This window comes from Ictidomys tridecemlineatus, chromosome 5 (genome assembly GCF_052094955.1).
Source record: "Ictidomys tridecemlineatus isolate mIctTri1 chromosome 5, mIctTri1.hap1, whole genome shotgun sequence".
In the NCBI taxonomy this organism is placed as follows: domain Eukaryota; kingdom Metazoa; phylum Chordata; class Mammalia; order Rodentia; family Sciuridae; genus Ictidomys; species Ictidomys tridecemlineatus.
The window spans coordinates 37,879,164-37,897,053 of record NC_135481.1 but is presented as its reverse complement, the minus strand read 5'-3'; the positions used below and the strand labels follow the sequence as shown (position 1 = coordinate 37,897,053).

The 17,890-nt window shown below is 35.6% G+C and overlaps 2 protein-coding genes across 15 annotated transcripts in view; one reads left to right on the top strand and one right to left on the bottom strand.

Annotated features, from left to right (window-relative positions):
* Positions 1–8,797, bottom strand: part of Tmem87a (transmembrane protein 87A) — a 60,963-nt gene extending 52,166 nt beyond the window's left edge. For all 5 annotated transcript variants that reach the window (XM_005316452.5, XM_013359035.4, XM_005316453.4 and 2 more), the window contains exons 1-3: positions 8,642–8,797; positions 7,358–7,418; positions 4,189–4,274 (exon numbers count right to left, since the gene is read on the bottom strand). In XM_005316452.5, coding sequence (XP_005316509.1) covers positions 4,189–4,274; positions 7,358–7,418; positions 8,642–8,797 — 303 coding nt within the window. The remainder of the gene's footprint in view (positions 1–4,188; positions 4,275–7,357; positions 7,419–8,641) is intronic.
* Positions 8,616–17,890, top strand: part of Ganc (glucosidase alpha, neutral C) — an 88,369-nt gene continuing 79,094 nt past the window's right edge. For 2 of the 10 annotated variants that reach the window (XR_013438506.1, XR_013438505.1), the window contains exons 1-4: positions 8,856–9,343; positions 9,498–9,844; positions 11,680–11,742; positions 15,196–15,301. Coding sequence is in view for 7 of the 10 variants with exons in the window: in XM_040274001.2 (XP_040129935.2) it covers positions 9,816–9,844; positions 11,680–11,742; positions 15,196–15,301 (198 nt within the window). In the remaining 3 variants the exon portion in view is untranslated. The other 8 variants (XM_040274001.2, XM_040274000.2, XM_040274002.2 and 5 more) reach the window with 8 other exon arrangements.

Sequence of the window (17,890 nt, the reverse complement as noted above, 5' to 3'; positions counted from 1 at the left end):
CTGTTTTGGTTCTTGATAAGTGGCAACAATTTATTCACCATTGTTTTTGTACCAGGAGTGCACAGCAAAAAGAATTTGATACAAAGTATTTAATTTACCTGTCACATATAAGATATTCAGAGGATAACAAATAGATCAAATTTGTGGTACAAGTTTTTAGTTTGCTATTTTAAAAATTAATAGCATCAAGCAAAAACCATAAAACAGTATCCAGGAATCTAATGTTAAGAAATTCTGAAGGGCTGAATTCTTGTCTTTGGCTCACAAAAGATAGTTCTCTAGGAAATTTGAGGGAAACTGTCAGAGTTCAGAGTTTCTGTCACATGAAAATACATTTGAAAGAGTCACTGACCAACTTAACATTAATAAAAAGATATACACTTCCTCACAGCTATTGCTGATACTCTCCAACTTCTATCTTTGTGACCTATTAGTTCTGTGATTTTTCTCCAATATCCACATCTCTGATGTTGCCTTCATTAGAAAAAGCTCCAATACCAAATCTCCAACCTTTTTTTGTTTTATCATCTTCATATTTTCATCTTATAGCAATCCAAAATACTTGATACTTGCATTTCCTATGAAGACAATCCACTAAGCTCTTAACCACTTTATACAAGTTTCAAATGTCTGAGCCTTTTACTGAAAATTCAATTAGTAATCAAGCAAGAGAAAAGTATCACTGATAATTCAAACTATATTCTGAAATGTTACAAATTCTCTCTTAAATTCTTCACACCTTTCATTCCTTTCTGTCATAGTCAATCTCACCCAATGTTATATAACAAAAACAAAACACAAGTACCACTGCTGCATAAAAGATCATATAAAACTTCAATATCAAGCAGAGATTTAAAATGCTTATGTTTTGAAAAACTACCTGGATGGTGGGCACTTTTTAAAGACCATGTTATCTTTGTAAAGAAACTTCAAGAATAGGAAAATTTTAGGGGGGGAAAAAAAGAAATAAGATGCAAATTGCAAATCGTGGGCTAGAAACAGAATGGAAAAGGCCTGAAAAATCCATCTTAGAGAAAGGTGTCTTTAATGCTCAAATATCATGTACCCTGGCAATTCTTTTTTATAACATAAATTTTATTTTTTAATTAATTTTTTAAATTTATATATGCAGCAGAATGCATTACAATTCTTATTACAAATACAGAGCACCATTTTTCATATCTCTGGTTGTATACAAAGTATATTCACACCAATTCGTGTCTTCATAAATGTACTTTGGATAATAATATCCATCACATTCCACCACCACATTTTACCACCAATTCTAACCCCATGCCCCCTCCCTTCCCTTCCCACCCCTATCTAGAGTTCATGTATTCCCCCATGCTTCCCCTCCCTACCCCACTATGAATCAGCCTTCTTATATCAGAGAAAACATTCGGCCCAGGGCCCTGCCCCTCCACTGGCAGGGCAGTACCATGGCAATTCTAAAAAGAATGGTCTATAACCCCTTTCAGAAGGTCTAAGAAATCAAATTCTTTTTGCTATGCACTCCTGGTACAAAAATAATGGTGAATAAATTGTTGCCACTTATCAAGAACCAAAACAGTGGCATGAAACTGTACTAGCAGTTCCATTTTTCACAGTCACAAACTCAAGTTAGAAAAAAAAAAAAAAAATCTAAGATGTAAGAATGTCCTTGACACACAGTAAAACTTTTAAAATTATTAATTTTATGCTAGACATGATAGGGCACATCTGTTGGGAGGCCAGCCTGAACAACTTAGCAAGACCCTATGTCAAAATAAAATTTTAAAAGGCTAGGGATGTAGCACAGTTGCAGAGCATTTGCTGAGCATGCCTGAGGCCCTAGGTTCAATCCCCACTACCACTACCATCACAACAAAGGATTATTAATAAAAACAAGTCTGGGTCTGTGAGTACATGCCTTTTTTAATCACCTAAGTAACAAAATGGAAAGTATGCAAAATATGATAAATGAATATCTTGAAAAAAGCATTGTGTAATTGTTTTGTCATGTGAGCAAAACATAACTTTTTTTTAACTTGAAAAAATGACTGACAAACTATGGTTATTCACACTTGGTGATTTGGGAAATATTCTCCTAGATATCTGTCTCAAACCTGTCTTAAGATAAAAAATCAAAAATTAAAAGGACTAGGGATGTACCTCAGTGGTAGGGTAAGGGTACAATCCCTAGTGGGGTAGGGGAACGGACAGAGAATGGACGGAAAGAAAAGAGAGATCTACAAGAATGCAAAATAAAGTTAACCCTCTATGCTTCTTGAAAAATAGTTATTTTCATTAAAAATATTATTTATAGTAACATGTTACAAGGTGCCACTTTAAAATAACTTACTACATTTACTTCCTCAGTTTTAATTTCTAAAAGAGAAACCAGTGTGCACAAAGGCTTTCGGTATCCACAATAATTTTAAGAATGCTAAGGACTATAACTTCAAGGAAGAAATTGATAATATTATAGAACTACTGATTAAAATGGGTATGAAAATAGAAATGAGAGTTATTAACAGTGAAATTTAGAGTTAAATATACAATGAGTTAATATTTTAAAGATTTATATAATTCCATCAACAATATTTTCTAAATGATCAATGAATGATATTAAAATCATGCATAGGTAAAAGATCCATTCAATTGGGATTCTGGCTCAGCGGCAGAGCGCTTGCCAAGCACAGGTGGGACTTGGGTTCGATCCTCAGCACCACATAAAAATAAAGCCACTGTGTTGTGTTCATCTATACCTAAAAAAATAAATAGTAAAAAGAAAAAAAGATACATTCAAGCATTTCATACTACAGGACACAAAAAAATTCACTAATATGATTTCAAATTCCACATTTCAACCGATCTTTAAAAAACTCCACTGATAAAAAATAAATAAAAATCTTAAACCCTTTTATAGTTTTGGTACAGAAACAGAAATATTCCTAATTATTTAAAAGATTACTCATATACCAGTTCTTTTTCCAACTATGTATATGTATGAGGTTAGATTTTCAACATATACTTCAACCTAAAATAATATATCAAATAGGTTAAAAAATGAGATTTAGGAATATAGCAGTCTTCTGTTCTGACAGATTTTAATTAAAAAGATCTACAAGTCAGACATGGTGACACACATGTACCAGCAGTACGGGAGACTGACCCAAGAGAATCATAAGTTTGAAGCTAGCCTTAGCAACTTATCATAACACTGTCTCAAAATTAAAAGGATGTAGCTGGGGATGTAGCTCAGTGGTAGGGTGAGGGTTCAATCCGTAGTGGGGTGGGGGAAAAGATGGAGAATGGGCAGAAAGAGATCTATAAGAACGCAAAATAATGTTAACCTTCTATGCTTTTTGAAAAATAGTTGTTTTCATTAAAAATGTTATTTATACTAACACGTAAAAAGTTACATGTTTAATAATAACTTACTAAATATATTTCCTCCGTTTTAATTTCCAAAAGAGAAATCAATGTGAACAAAGGCTTTTGGTATCCACAATTTTAAGAATGCTAAGAGTTCTGTCAGGCATGGTGGCACAGGCCTGTAATCCCAGAGACTTAAGGAGGCTGAGACAGGAGGACCACAAATTGAAGGTCAGTCTCAGCAACTTAGCAAGATTCTATCTCAAAAATTAAAAACATAAAAAAGGACTAAGAATGTAGCTCAGTGGTAAAGTGTCCCTGAATTCAATTCCCACTACCAAAAAATTAAAAAAAAAAAAAGTGACAAAAGAATGTTAAGAGTTCCAAGATCAAGGAGCTGAGGTTGTGGCTCAGTGGTAGCGTGCTCGCCTAGCATGTGTGAGGCACTGGGTTAAATCCTCAGCACCACATAAAAATAAAAACAATAAAGTCCATCAACAACTAAAAAAATATTTAAAGAAAAAAATAAAAAGAGCTCTAAGATCAAAAAGTCTGAGAACTTAAGGCTGGGGATATAACTCAGTTGGCAGAGTACTTGTCTTACATGCACAAGGCCCTGGATTTTAATCCCCAGCACCACAAAAAAAAAAAAAAAAAAAAAAAGTCTGAGAACTGCTAATATAGCAGATCTGTAAATTGAGAACAATGGATTTTAGTTACAGCTCTACTCCTCCACAACTACATGATATTCTCTCCTCTATAAAATTAAGAGTTTGGGACCAGATGACCCTTCTAGAGTCCAAGAAAAATCTATAATTTTATGTTCCTTACCTTGAAATTGTAAATTTCATTGTAACAATCAGCACTTTTCAGAAACCAGGTAATGTTCAAAGACAAATCACAAGGTTCTCCATCAACTATAAAGAAATAATTATAAACAAAAGATGATTCTCAAGTGAAGCATTTTTCCAAAAAGCATTTCCTTATCATATTCTAATTATTATCTACCCTCTACTTAAATACTCAGAGATCATCCCTTCTCCTAACATAAGGAAATGGGTTAACATATGCAAAAAGAACTGAATATTCTTTAGATAAAATATAGTTATTTTCAGAAAGGGATAATAATTAAGTAATTTTTTATTCTTTTGACTGTGGATCTATTTCTACACCTTAAAAACCTCAATTTCTAGGTCTCTACTGGGAAAATTTGGGAGTGATAAAAACAGTTCCAAGTTAAAACCAGTCTTCTAGTAATCAAATATTTATTGAACAGAGTTTACAAAGGTACAACAGCACAGCATAGCACAGCATTAGGTCAAAGAAAAAAACAGACAGGAAAGAATTACTAAAGATACTTAAAGAGGCTATACTCTAGTTGAAGAGATACAGAATAACATGAAAAATGTCACATTCACAATTGTTAATTGTGGTTTAAATAATAGTTCCACTGAAGGAAAAATTCCTAGCTTGGACCTTGAAAAACATCAATAATGGACACAAAGAGCAATAAACAAAAAGCAAGCATGGCTGGGAAAGGTTGAAAAGACAGTATTAAATTTTTTTTTCAAAGCTCACCCTAGGCCTCATGAAATCATGGAAACTTCATATAATTCGAAGTTTGGAACACACTATTTTAACAGATCAAGGCACTATTCTGAAAATTTGGGAATGTAAATCTAACTATATGACTGATTAGCTGTCTCACCTGGGAGAAGTCAGCATTCCCCTTTATCTGGAAAAGCACTGGAAAAGGACAATACACTAAAGATTCCCTGCTTTATACAAAGGTGACAATCATGACTGCATTCAGGAATCTACCTCTGGTTCATAACAAAAGAAGCAACCTAATTATAAGCTCCTTCTTTTTGTTTGTTTATTTTAAATTGTTTTCTCAGACTAATTTTTAAACAACCACACATTTTCATAGGGCAGTGCTAGAATATGTAAAACTTCAATTTGTTCAGTATAATTTATGGAAATGATATAAAGGACACTATAATCTAGCTATGAACTATTCAGAAGAACACCTCTAGAGCTAGGATTAATAAATTAAGTCAGTAAGAAAACATCCCCTAAAAAAGAATGCAAGGGAACTGAGCTGCAAAAATATTGCTGTTTATGTTAAAAAAAAATAAATAAATAAGACAAAGTTTAAAACTCTGAATGGAAGACCTGAATAGAGATGATGAAAATGGTTGCATCTATGCCATCAAAGACCATACACCAGGCTGGGGTTGTGGCTCAGTGTTAGAGCGCTTGCCTCGCACATATGAGGCATTGGTTTGATCCTCAGTACGACATAAAAACAAATTTAAAAAAAATAAAAGTATTGTGTCCATCTACAACAAAAAGAAAAAAAAAGACCATAAACCATATGCACAAAAATATAAAATCACAGCCAATTGGTACACAGAAGTAACAGAAAATTTTTAAGGAGCCTCAAATCCTCCAAAAAACTTTAAAATACAGATCAAAATGCAGGTGAGAAAAATACTACTGTTTAAAAGAGTATCCAGGAGAGTGGGCAGCTATAATTCCAGCTACTCAGGTGGACTGCAAGTTCGAGGCCAGCTTCGGCAACCAAATAAGACCCTATCTCAAAAAATACGTGGTGGCATACTCCTGTAATCCCAATAGCTCAGGAGGCTGAGGCAGAAGGATTGCAAGTTCGCAGTCAGTCTTAGCAATAGCAAGGTGCTAAGTAACTCAGCGAGACCCTGTGTCTAAATAAAATACAAAATAGGACTGGGGATGTGGCTCAGTGGTTGAGTGCCCCTGAGTTTAATCCCCAGTACCGAAATAAATAAACAGGACTACAGGTGAAACTCAGTAATAGAGCGCCCTTAGGTTCAATCCATATTACCACAAAAAAATAAAAAGAGTACCCAGTACATAATAAGTATTTAACAACTATTTACTAAACAATTAAAAGAATAAAATCATCTAATTACACCTTAAAACTTTGCACTTTCTAGAGGAAGGTATGTTTAGAAGTACACATTAGTCTGTTAAAAATATGTAGTGAACCTATTAACCAGTAATCCCAGCAACTCAGGAGGCTGAGACAGGATTTCAAGTTTGAGGCGAACCTCAGCCACATAGTGAGCCCCTGAATCAATATTAAAAAATAAAAATGCCTGGGATTGTAGTTCAGTGCTAAAGCACTCCTGGGTTTAATTCCCAGTTTAAAAAAAAGAAAGAAGAATTGTACAGCAATCATCTGGATTTCATCCCTCATCTTGAAACTGAGCTTCCCATGTCCATTTACTCTCTTAAATAAAGCCCGTTTCAGAACTAAAAGGAAGCTTTTCTTTAATACACAATGGAATAGTTTAGATTCAGATACAGTAGTTGTCCCACTAGACAAACTGGTTTTGTTCTACATAATCCCTATTTCCTGGTAATATATCTAAACTTCATCTTCCTCAAGGTGGTAAAATACTCCTTTGGTAAATAAAAGATCTATTGAACACATTTGTTCTGAGCAATGGTCTGACCAACCTAGGTCATGTTTTCAGTAAACATCTAACCAGCATACAAGTGTAAAATTACTGATATCTCTATGACTCAGAACAGATTAAAAACCTATGCAATCAACCGACATAATTACATATTATTCAACTGAGATGACTGTTATATATGTAATGCATAACTATTTATACATATGCAGACTATTTATTCAACACAAATTTAATGTAGTATAAATGAGTATATGACATATAATAAGTATTACTGTACATAACATAGAGTGTATATTCATGTATAATAAACTGAAAAAAAGGGGAAGAAAATAAAGTTCACAAAAGTATTCTGAATAGTATTTAATGAAAGGACCTTAGTTATACCAAATGTTTATACCTATATAGTGTTGGACTACCAAAGTTTTGAACTTAAAAATATATTGCAAATAGATGATCAGAAGTGGAAAATAGGTAACTTAGAAATTTCACTTATAACTTCAAAAACTCATGAAAATTCATGAAATTCAAAAACTCACATTTTAGGAAGATAGTGGTATTTCTGAAAAGGATCTTTCCAAAACTAAAATAATTTTTCCCCTGCAAAGTTTAAAAAAAAAGAAAATTTAGCATCAGATCACTTCAATTCCCACAACAGAATATAGCTACTTAAAAGTATAAACTATTAAAATTAGCTTTTCCCCCCAAGTTAGTTTTCTTAACTAAAAAATAGTAACGTGTCTCTCCTTTTAGTGAAATTTGATCACAAAGTGCACAATTTTTCCCCACAGGCCACAAAGCAAGGAATTTAGAAGGGAGGCTACTAGGAAGCTCAACCTAAATCTTCATTTGTCTTAGCCCTCAATAATCAACTCATTTCCTTCACTCACTGATCAATGCAGAGAAGAACCAATAGAGGTTAGGTGTCATTGTCCCGCCTCAAATAATCACTCAACTATTCATCATTAAAGATCCAGGAAAACCCTAAAATTGAGAACAAGTTCTTCACCAAATGAATATAAACTATAATGTATGCTGTATAAATTTACAGTGGGCGAGCGGAGCAAAATGAAACAAAAAAGCCAACGTGGTTTTCACACAGTTAATGCTTTTTTTTTTTTTTTTTAGCACTTCGTGCCTGCATCTAGTTTATGTCCTATGAAGGACAAAATGAAGTTTTAAAAAGTGGGTGGAACAGATAAAGTCCATTTATCTAGTTAATTGACCAAATTTTAAAAATTAGCCTTACCAAATTAAATTTTAGAATTCTTTCTTTCATTTTTTAGTCATTCCGGTGTTGAAAATAGATTTTTAAATACCAAGGATTCTTAACCTTAGAAAAACTTAGATTAACCAATTTAAAGTGAAAATAAAATCGAACCATTTTGAAAGCAGAATTACCCAGAAAAAAAAAAAAAAAAAGAGTGCAGAGGAAAAAAGAAACGAAGACGTCTTTTTACACATCCCTCCTAACTTGGGCTCACTGTACTCTGTAAAACTTCAGCTGAAAAATAAACCACTATCTGATATCAAGTTTAAATCTCTCTCAAGTCAGGCACTGAAAGTTGTTACTTTCTAATGAGAACCCGTTCTACTACTCCTTTGCGCAGCTTAAGTATCCCTGACTTTCTACCTAGCCATTCCACTATGAACAGCTTTCCGCTCCAGGGAGGTGGGTCCCAGGGGGCCGGCTACACAGACTCTCCCAGAATCCCACCCCTTCGGAAGCAATCTTCTTCCGAACCTTCATGAACCCCTTGGGCCGCCGTAGCCCCACCTCTTGCTCCTCCAGGCTCAGTCGCTCGCTACTCTTTAACACTCACCGACGGTATCGGAACGTGCCACTTGGATCGGTCGGCAGCAGAAACGGGTGCCAGCCCTACGCCGAAAAGCGACAATGGGTACAATTGAGGCCCCAGAAGAAAAAGAATGACAGGTAACACCTGAAGCCACGCAGCTGCCGCCATCTTCTCAGCCATGGAGTGTCTACTGAAAGCATTTCACCTCCTTCCGGTTTGTCCCGCCCTCTTCCGGCTCTGCTCTGAGGGCGGGATCATCCGGGTCCTCGAAACCTCGTGGGGCTTGTTTGTTTTGCAACCTAGCGGCCACTGCTCTGACAGTCGTACTAGAGCTAGTGTGGGACTTTGGACCTATTGCGCAGGCGTCGTCCTGGGGCAACCTGGTCGGTTTGATTAAGATCTCCCAAAGCCACTAAGGCGTCCGGTTTCTGCTCTGCAGCGTTCGGCTCTCCCCTCCTCCCTCTTGCCCTAACCCCTCTTTCTTTCTAAGTCGAACGGGGTCCGAAGTCTGGAGAAGCGGTAATTCTGGTTGCCTGATGGGCGTCCTTTAGCGAGTTGTCCCGTTTGTTGTCCCGTTTGGGACCTGTTTAAGCAAAGGCTGGAATTTGGCACTCGTGTAGTAGAAGCGATTCCTAGCTGGATGGTATAATAAAAAAATCTTTAAAAGAGCCTTTTTCAGCTACAGGAGTTTGGCCGGACAATCAGCTTCCAATAAAGACCTCGCCGGTACTTCTCTTTCAAACGAAAATCGGGAAAAGAGTGCATCAGTTTTCAGTATTTTAGCATGACTGCCACTGAGAGAAAACTGCACAGCTTTGCTCCAATCTGGAGGCCGTCTCGGTGCTTCCTGGTTCTCATGATCTTGTTTTTTACCCTCTAGGAGTCATTGTATACACGCCTTCTCCACTGCAAACAGTTTCGGTTTCTAATGAAAGCACGGTCCTCATCATTCACCCATAATCAGGAAAATTTTGCCACGATAATACCTGTAGAAACGCTAGTTGCGTTTGAAAAATCCAAGGAGCAAGAGCCAATATTTGTCATTCCTTGAGAATCTGGGGGAGACTCCATTTACCAGAAACTTGACGATGGTGAAGTGCTGGTCATAATTTTAGAAAGACGACTCCTTGGCTTTTTATAAAGATCGCCCTAGGCCGTGGCCTGAGAGCTGAGAGCCAGTTGGATTGACAGAGAAGTTATGGAAGCAGCTGGGGAAGAGGAAATCAGGTAAAGACCAAGTGCTCTTGCAGGCACTGACCCCAGAGAGGACTGAAAGTACCTTGAAAACAGCCTTCTGGTTTTGAAGTTTTTACTGGAAAAAAAAAAAAAAATATATATATATATATATATATATATATGCATTTCTTATTTGAATATTAGGTTGTGTGCTTTATCATTTTTACTCAATTTTGAGGGAATTGGCTAATGTAAATAGCCTCAATATATTTTCAGGATGGTTGAATACAGGATGGTTAATACTGGAAAAGTTGCCAACATAACTCTTAACATATAAATTTTAAGCATGATGCTTTTCAAGTTAAGTTTATACCCTCCTTCTATGTCATTCCAGAGCTGTTACTTCAAATGTGAAGCAGTGACAAAAGCTGAGTTTAATGAAAGATTTCATTACTTCGTGATAAAGAGAATTTTTTAGTAGAACTAAGTGTATATTTAAGGACTAAGGGAATATATGTTTTCATTTTTTGAAGTTGGTGTCCAAAAAAAATCATGGACAAACTGACTACAGAGTATACAGCCACACTCTGCATGAAAACTAATGTTTTGTTTTTATAGTTGTTTTAATCAGATGAAGGCTAAATTAAATACCCATAACCAAATAGCAGTGTACATCTTGTTCATGTTTTATTCCAGAAACGTCTCTTCTGGAAATTTAGTTTTAAAGAACATTTACTTCTGGGGCTGGGGTTGTAACAGTGGTTGAGCGCTGCCTCACATACATGAGGCACTTGATGCCATCCTCAGCATCATATAAAAAAATAAACAAATAAAGATATTTTAGAAAAAGAACATTTACTTCTGGATTGTCATCATCATCATCATCTTAAAAAGCAAAAGATTTTCTTTCTGTGATTGTTTCTAATTCTAGCACTTTGCAATACCTCTCAGAGCATTTGTCAGGTTATATTGTGATTCCCAGTCAGGCTTTTACAGAAAGTATGGACATTGTCCTTCCTATCTTGTCCAGAGCCCAACACCCAGTAAGAATATATTTTGGTGGACTGGGGCTGGGGCTCAGCAGTAGCACACTTGCCTGGCATTTGTGAGGCACTGGGTTCGATTCTCAGCACCACATATAAATAAATAAAGGTCTATCAACAACTAAAACAAAAAAAATTTAAATATATTCTGAAAATATTTTGTTGATTAAATAGGTGAGTAGGTGTTTTTGTTGTTGTTGTTGATTTTTTTTTTTTAATTTTTGTTTTTGGGTACCAGGGATTGAACTCCAGGCCACTTAACAGTGGTTAAGTGGAGCCACATCCCTAGCCCTATTTTGTATTTTATTAGAGAGAAGGTTTCACTGAATTGCTTAGCACCTCACTAAATTGCTGAGGCTGGCTTTGAGCTCATGATCCTCCTGCCTTAGCCTCCCCAGCCTCTGAGATTATAGGCATGCACCACTGTGCCCGGCCGATTTATTTTTGTGTGTTTTTGGGTTCTTTTTGTTTTTGTTTTGTTTTGTTTAATTTTCATTTGTCTTGGAGGGTTTTGTTTTGTTCTTTGCTCTCTCAGATTTTACTGTTGTAGTCATAATTTTAAAAGAACCCTTCCTCATAAATGACAGTGCCATTTTTCCTTTGCTTTCAGAATAATCCCAGAACTTGATATTTTGTTGTTCAATTTGGATATTTTACAGAAGGATATTAGTTCTGCAACACTTATGCAATTGTATTACATGAAGTAGTTGTGAAACAATTTTGCATTGCACAATAGACTCCAAAGGTTTATTTTGCATCTTCATACTATAGTTAGAGAAGGTACAAAAATTGGATTCACAAACACTATGTAAAATACATTTCTTAAAATGTCTTTTCATTTAGTGTTGAAGAAGAAGCTGTGGATAAAAATGTTTTCAGAGACTACAGCAAGATTGCTTTCTACAGGTAAGGAAAGTAAATATATTACCTTGATCAAAACATTTCTGGCCAGATGCAGAGGCACACACCTATAATCCTAGCTACCTGGGAGGCTGAAGCAAGAGGTTCTAGGCCAGCCTGGGCAACTTTGTGAGACCCTGTCTCAAAATAATTAATTAATTAATTAATTAAAGGACTGGAGGTGCAGCTCAGTGGTAAAATACTTGCATAATATGCAGAGGGGCCTGGGTTCTATCCCCAGTACCACAAAAAAAATTTTTAATTAAAAATTCTGACAATATTTTAAAATTAATGCTATTAACTTTTGAGAATCGATAGGCTTTCTAAGGAAAGGATCAATTAGGAAATGTAATGATTAAAGAATTCTTCAAGGGCTGGGGTTGTGGCTCAGCGGTAGAGCACTTGCCTAGCATGTGCAAGGCCCTGGGTTTGATCCTCAGCACCACATATAAATAAATAAATAAAAGTAAAATGAGGGTATTGTGTCCAACTACAACTAGAAAATAAATTTAAAAAAATAATTCTTCAGACTTTTACCTCTATATACTTACCACTATTTAAATTTTTAAACTAATTTTAAAATTTCATGCCTGAATAGATAACACTTTCATGTAGTTCAAAAGTTATATAAAAAGATACACATTGAAAAGTGCTATTCCCACTGCTATCCACTTCCACCCTATGCCTCACCTTGTCTCTGTCCGTGACTAGTTTTATTAATTTCTTATTTATTCCAGTAGTTCTTTTTGTAAAGGTACATATTCTTACATCACCCTCTTTTTTTTCTAGTTGTCAATGATCCTTTATTTTTATTTACTTATATGCAGTGCTGAGAATCAAACCCAGTGCCTCATACATGCTAGGCAAGCGCTCTACCACTAAGCCATCACTCCAGCCCCTCACCCATTTTCTTATACCAAATTAATCTCTGCATATACTGTTCTATATATCTTTTTTTTTCTGCTTTATAGTTTATTCTAAAGAACCTTGACTTGAGTACTTGGAGAATCTCCTCCATTTTTGTAGTTGCATAGTATTCCATGGTTAGATGCACTATTTCATTTATCTCCTCTTGCTAGATCCTTGGGTGTTTTCAGTGTTTTGCTATAATAGATATCCGAAAATCCATCCTTTAGATATCTGAAAGATGGATTTTTAGGAATGGGATTATTGGTTTAAAGTGTAAATGCATTTGAAATGTGGTAACTACTACCAGATTTTCTCTACCAAGATTGTACTATTTTATACTCCAATCACTATTCTATATGAGATCATTTGTTTCCCCAGAGCCTCAAAAAGATGTCTTTAAAATCTTTGTTTTTTGCTATCTACTTTTATGTGATCCTGAAACAAGTAATAAAAAAGTGTTTTATATAATTTAACTTTCTAATTTATTCACTCTATAGAGAAAGGAAAATTTGTGTGTGTGTGTGTGTCTGTCTGTCTGTCTGTCTGTCTTTATAGGGATAAATATAGGGCCTCATGCATGCTACACAAGGACTTTTAATGGCAAGGTCTGAGCTACATTCCCAACCCAGAAAAGTATACCATTTTTTTAAAAAATTTATTTGATTTGTTATACATGATGGCAGAATGCAATTTATTTCATATTATAAATATAGAGCACAATTTTTCAATTTACACTGGTTTTACACAAAGTATTTTCATACCATTCGTGTCTTACATTTTTACCCCTTTGCACCCTTTCTTCCCCTCCCTCCCCTTTGCCCCATCTAAAGTTCCTCCATTCCTCCCATGCTCCCATGCCCCTAATTGCCATTATGTATCTGCATCCTCATATCAAAGAAAACATTCAGCCTTTGGTTTTGTGGGATTGGCTTATTTTGCTTAGCATGACAACTCCAACTCCAACCATTTACTGGCAAATGGTTGGAGTTGGAGTTGTCATATTTCAAATGCCATAATTTCACTCTTCTTTAAAGCTGAGTAATGTTCCATTGTGTATATATACCAAAGTTTCCCTATCCATTCATCTACTGAAGATCATCTAGGTTAATTCCATAATTTAGCTATTGTGAATTATGCTGCTAAGTATACAATTTTAATTCAGAACAGGTATCTTAGAGGGAAGTCTACATTGATAGCAAACACCATTATTTGTCGGATTACTGCTAATTACAGCAGTACTATTATTTAGTTCCCTCCCAGTACTAGAAGCAGAAATTCCTGAGCTTCTCACTAACTAAAACCTCAATATGACTTTCTCTGACCCAGCTGGAGGAGGAGACCCAATCCTCTATGAACATTTATTCCAATTCTTTGGACACCCAGAAGTATATACTCTTTTTTACCTGGATTTGGAATTATTTCACATATTATTACTTATTATTCAGGGGGAAAAAAAGAAGCCTTTGGTTATATACGAATTGTGTGAGTTATATATCTATTGATTACTTAGGATTTATTTTCTGAACCTACCACATAATTACCATAGGAATACATATTGATACCTGAGCATATTTTACATCAGCTTCTGTAATTATCTCCATTCCAACAGGGGTTAAAGTCTTTAGCTGACTAGCAACACACACAACAGAAACATTAAATGATATCCTATAATACTATAAACCCTTGTATTTATTTTCCTTTTTACCATTGAACATCTTATAGGAATTGTTGTAGCCAGCTCATCACTAGGTGTTGTTTTATAGGATTCATATTACATTGTAGCTTACTTCCACTATGTATTCTTCGCATGAGCAGTGTTGACAATTATAGGAATTCAATTATAGGAAGGTTTGTCTACTGATACTCTCTAGTCTCAGGATACACTCTAGATTCTACGTGTGCAAAAATCCACTTCACAGTAATTCATAGGATATGCCTGGTCATCTTGTTAAACCATTATATGAATTTCTACTAGAATCTATTCAGTTGCTACTAAAGGATTTATTTCATGAAAAGAGAGTAGGACATGAACAAACTCATAAATGACATCTTTGAAAATTACCCCACTTGCTCAATAAAGGAGACAAATTGCAATCCTTAAGCAAATTAAGGATGTTATATTGAAAAATTACATTAATATTCTTATTAGTAATAATTTTATTAGTACTCAAATAATATGTAGTACCTTTAATACTTTATGAGAGTACTAGTACTACCTATGCCCTGTTCACTTAATAACACAGTGAATTTTTTTTTTTTTGTACTAAGGATTGAACCCATGGTCGCTTTACCCCATTGCACTACATCCCAAGTTCTTTCTGTTTTTCCTTTTGAGGCAGGGTTTCACTAATCTGCCGAGAATCTCACTAAATTGCCCAGGCTGACCTTGAATTCATGATCCTTCCACCTCCTGAGTTGCTGGGACTACAGGTGTCTGCTACTACTCTCAGCTTCATAATGCATTTTAATGACTTTTACATGTTAATATACTCTATTGGATGCTGCCAATCACAAATAGTCCTCACACAACTTTATATTTCATATTGATAGGCGTCAAAAACAGCTCTCCAAGAATTCTACCTATCGGGCATTATTAGACTCAGTCACAACAGTAAAAGACAGCACCAGGTTCCAAATCATCAATGAAGCAACTAAGGTGAGTTAAAAGTATCTTCTACAGAGAATAATTTTGTTTCTGTGTTCATTTGGGTTGAATAATTTAAATTTCCACAATAGCTAATTAAAATTGTATGTCTCCATAATATATTTCATTAGAGAAACAATGTGTCTTTTTGTGTCTATACTGATAATATTGGAGGGTACTAGGGATTGAACTCAGTGACAATCAACCACTGAGCCACCTCCCCAGCCCTATTTTGTATTTTATTTAGAGACAGGGTCTCACTGAGTTGCTTAGTGCCTCGCCATTGCTGAAACTGGCTTTAAACATAAAATCCTCCTGCCTCAACCTCTCAAGCCACTAGGATTACAGGCTTGTGCCACCACGCCTGGCTATACTAATAATATTTTAATAGTAGTATGAGGGCTGGGATTGTGGGTCAGTGGCAGAGCACTTGCCTTGCATGTATGAGGCACTGGGTTCAATCCTCAGCACCACATAAAAATAAATAAATAAAGGTATTCTGTCCATCCACAACTAAAAAAAGAAATTTAAAATAGTAATATGAATGTCAACATAGATTATCTATGTATCATATGTTTTATAGGTGTTTACAAATATAGTTTCTTTTTAATTAGTCTTCTTAATGCACCTAAGAGGTACATTTTATTATTCCCAGTTATCAGATAATAAAAATTGGATCTAGAAAGTCACTTGCCCAAAGTTATAAAACATACAGTTGTTCCTGTAGCCTGAGAAGATTTAGTGAATTTTCAGACTTGAAAATGCAGATGACCAGGGAATAGTAAAAGGACCATTCAGTAGAAAATCTAAGTCACAAGTATCCCATCTCCTGAGCTGCTTCACTAACAGATCACTATGTTCACTACATATAAAAGAATGTCTTAAAATAAGTAGTTTTTCTTACCTGTCAGGTCATCGTACTACTTCCCACGTGCCACAAAGATGGGCCAGTCATACTGCAAATTGGTGCAGCCAATATGGAAAGCAGTATGGAGATTCCTGGGAAAACATGGAATGGAACCACCATTTGACCCAGCTATCCCTCTCCTCAGTCTATACCCAAAGGACTTAAAAGTAGCATACTACAGGGACACAGCCACATCAGTGTTTATAGCAGCACAATTCACAATAGCTAAACTGTGGAGCCAACCTAGATGTCCTTCAGTAGATGAATGGGTTAAAAAAATGTGGCATATATATACACAATGGAATATTACTCAGCAATAAAAGATAATAAAATCATGGCATTTGCAAGTAAATGGATGCAGTTAAGATAATTCTAAGTGAAGTTAGCCAATCCCCCCAAAACAAATGGCGAATGTTTTCTCTGATATAAAGTGACTGACTCATAGTTGGGTAGGGAGAGGGAGCATGGGAGGAATAGACAAACTCTAGATAGGGCAGAGGGGTGGGAGGGGAAGGGAGGGGGCGGGGGGGGGGGTTAGCAAAGATGGTGAGACAGGAGGATTGAAAGGCCAGCCTCAGCAGATAGTGGAATATGATGGACATCATTATCCAAAGTACATGTATGAAGACATGAATTGGTGTGAACATACTTTATATACAAACAGAGATATGAAAAATTGTGTTTTATATATGCAATAAGAATTGTGATGCATTCTGCTGTTATGTATTTAAAAATAAAAGCAATTAACCCCCAAAAAAAGAAAGTAGTGTACATAAGAATCTTTATATCTCTGCAACTAATATCTATCTCTTGAAATCATACCATTTTTCATATTGTGCTAGGTCCATATGAAAGCAAGACTGTTAAGAGACTCAATAGTTTTACCTCAAATCTGTCAATAACTGCAGTGAAACATGATAAAAAATTTTTTTTACACACACACATAAAAAAAAAAAAAAGATGGGCTAGTCATAGAAGAAGTACCATGATCTGTGCTAGGAATTGTGACCATGCACAATTATCTGATGCTCTCAACCTGACCCCTACTTCCACATTCTTCTCCATCTTATAAAAGCATCCTAAGTTTCCAAGTCCTCTAGATCAGTATGAACTAAATGGTAATTCTATAACTGAAACATACAGTTAAGACTATATGGCCTGGGTTCCCTAAACAGCTTGAACAGTGACTCCATCAACTCACTACAAATTCTAGGACACTGACTTTTACCTGAAAGCTGTGTAAGATCTCCTTATAACTACAATAGTTCCTGCCCAATAGAACTCTACTAAAGAAACTCAGAAAATCTCTACTAAAATCTCTACTGAAGAAAATCAGAGGAGGCAGAACAAAAACTACCCACATCAGAGGTCTCTATAACATTCGTAACATAAGACCTTTAATTTAGAAACTTTTGTTGGGATCAGTAGAAGCTCGTGGCTACAGAAAATGCGAAGCCTATCGCAGACTTTCCAGGAGTCTTAAAGTCTGTCACCAGATATCAGGAACTCTCCTGTCTCTTTTTTTCTGATCATTTTCTCATTTTCCTTCCTGTCATCAACCTCAAAGAGTTATAGTGTCCATGATCAGGACAAGAATCTTTATCATCCTTGGGTAGGCTTACTATATTGAGAGTACTGAACAATCCACTATCATGAAGACACACATTGAAGCAAAATCAATAATGCAAAATTAC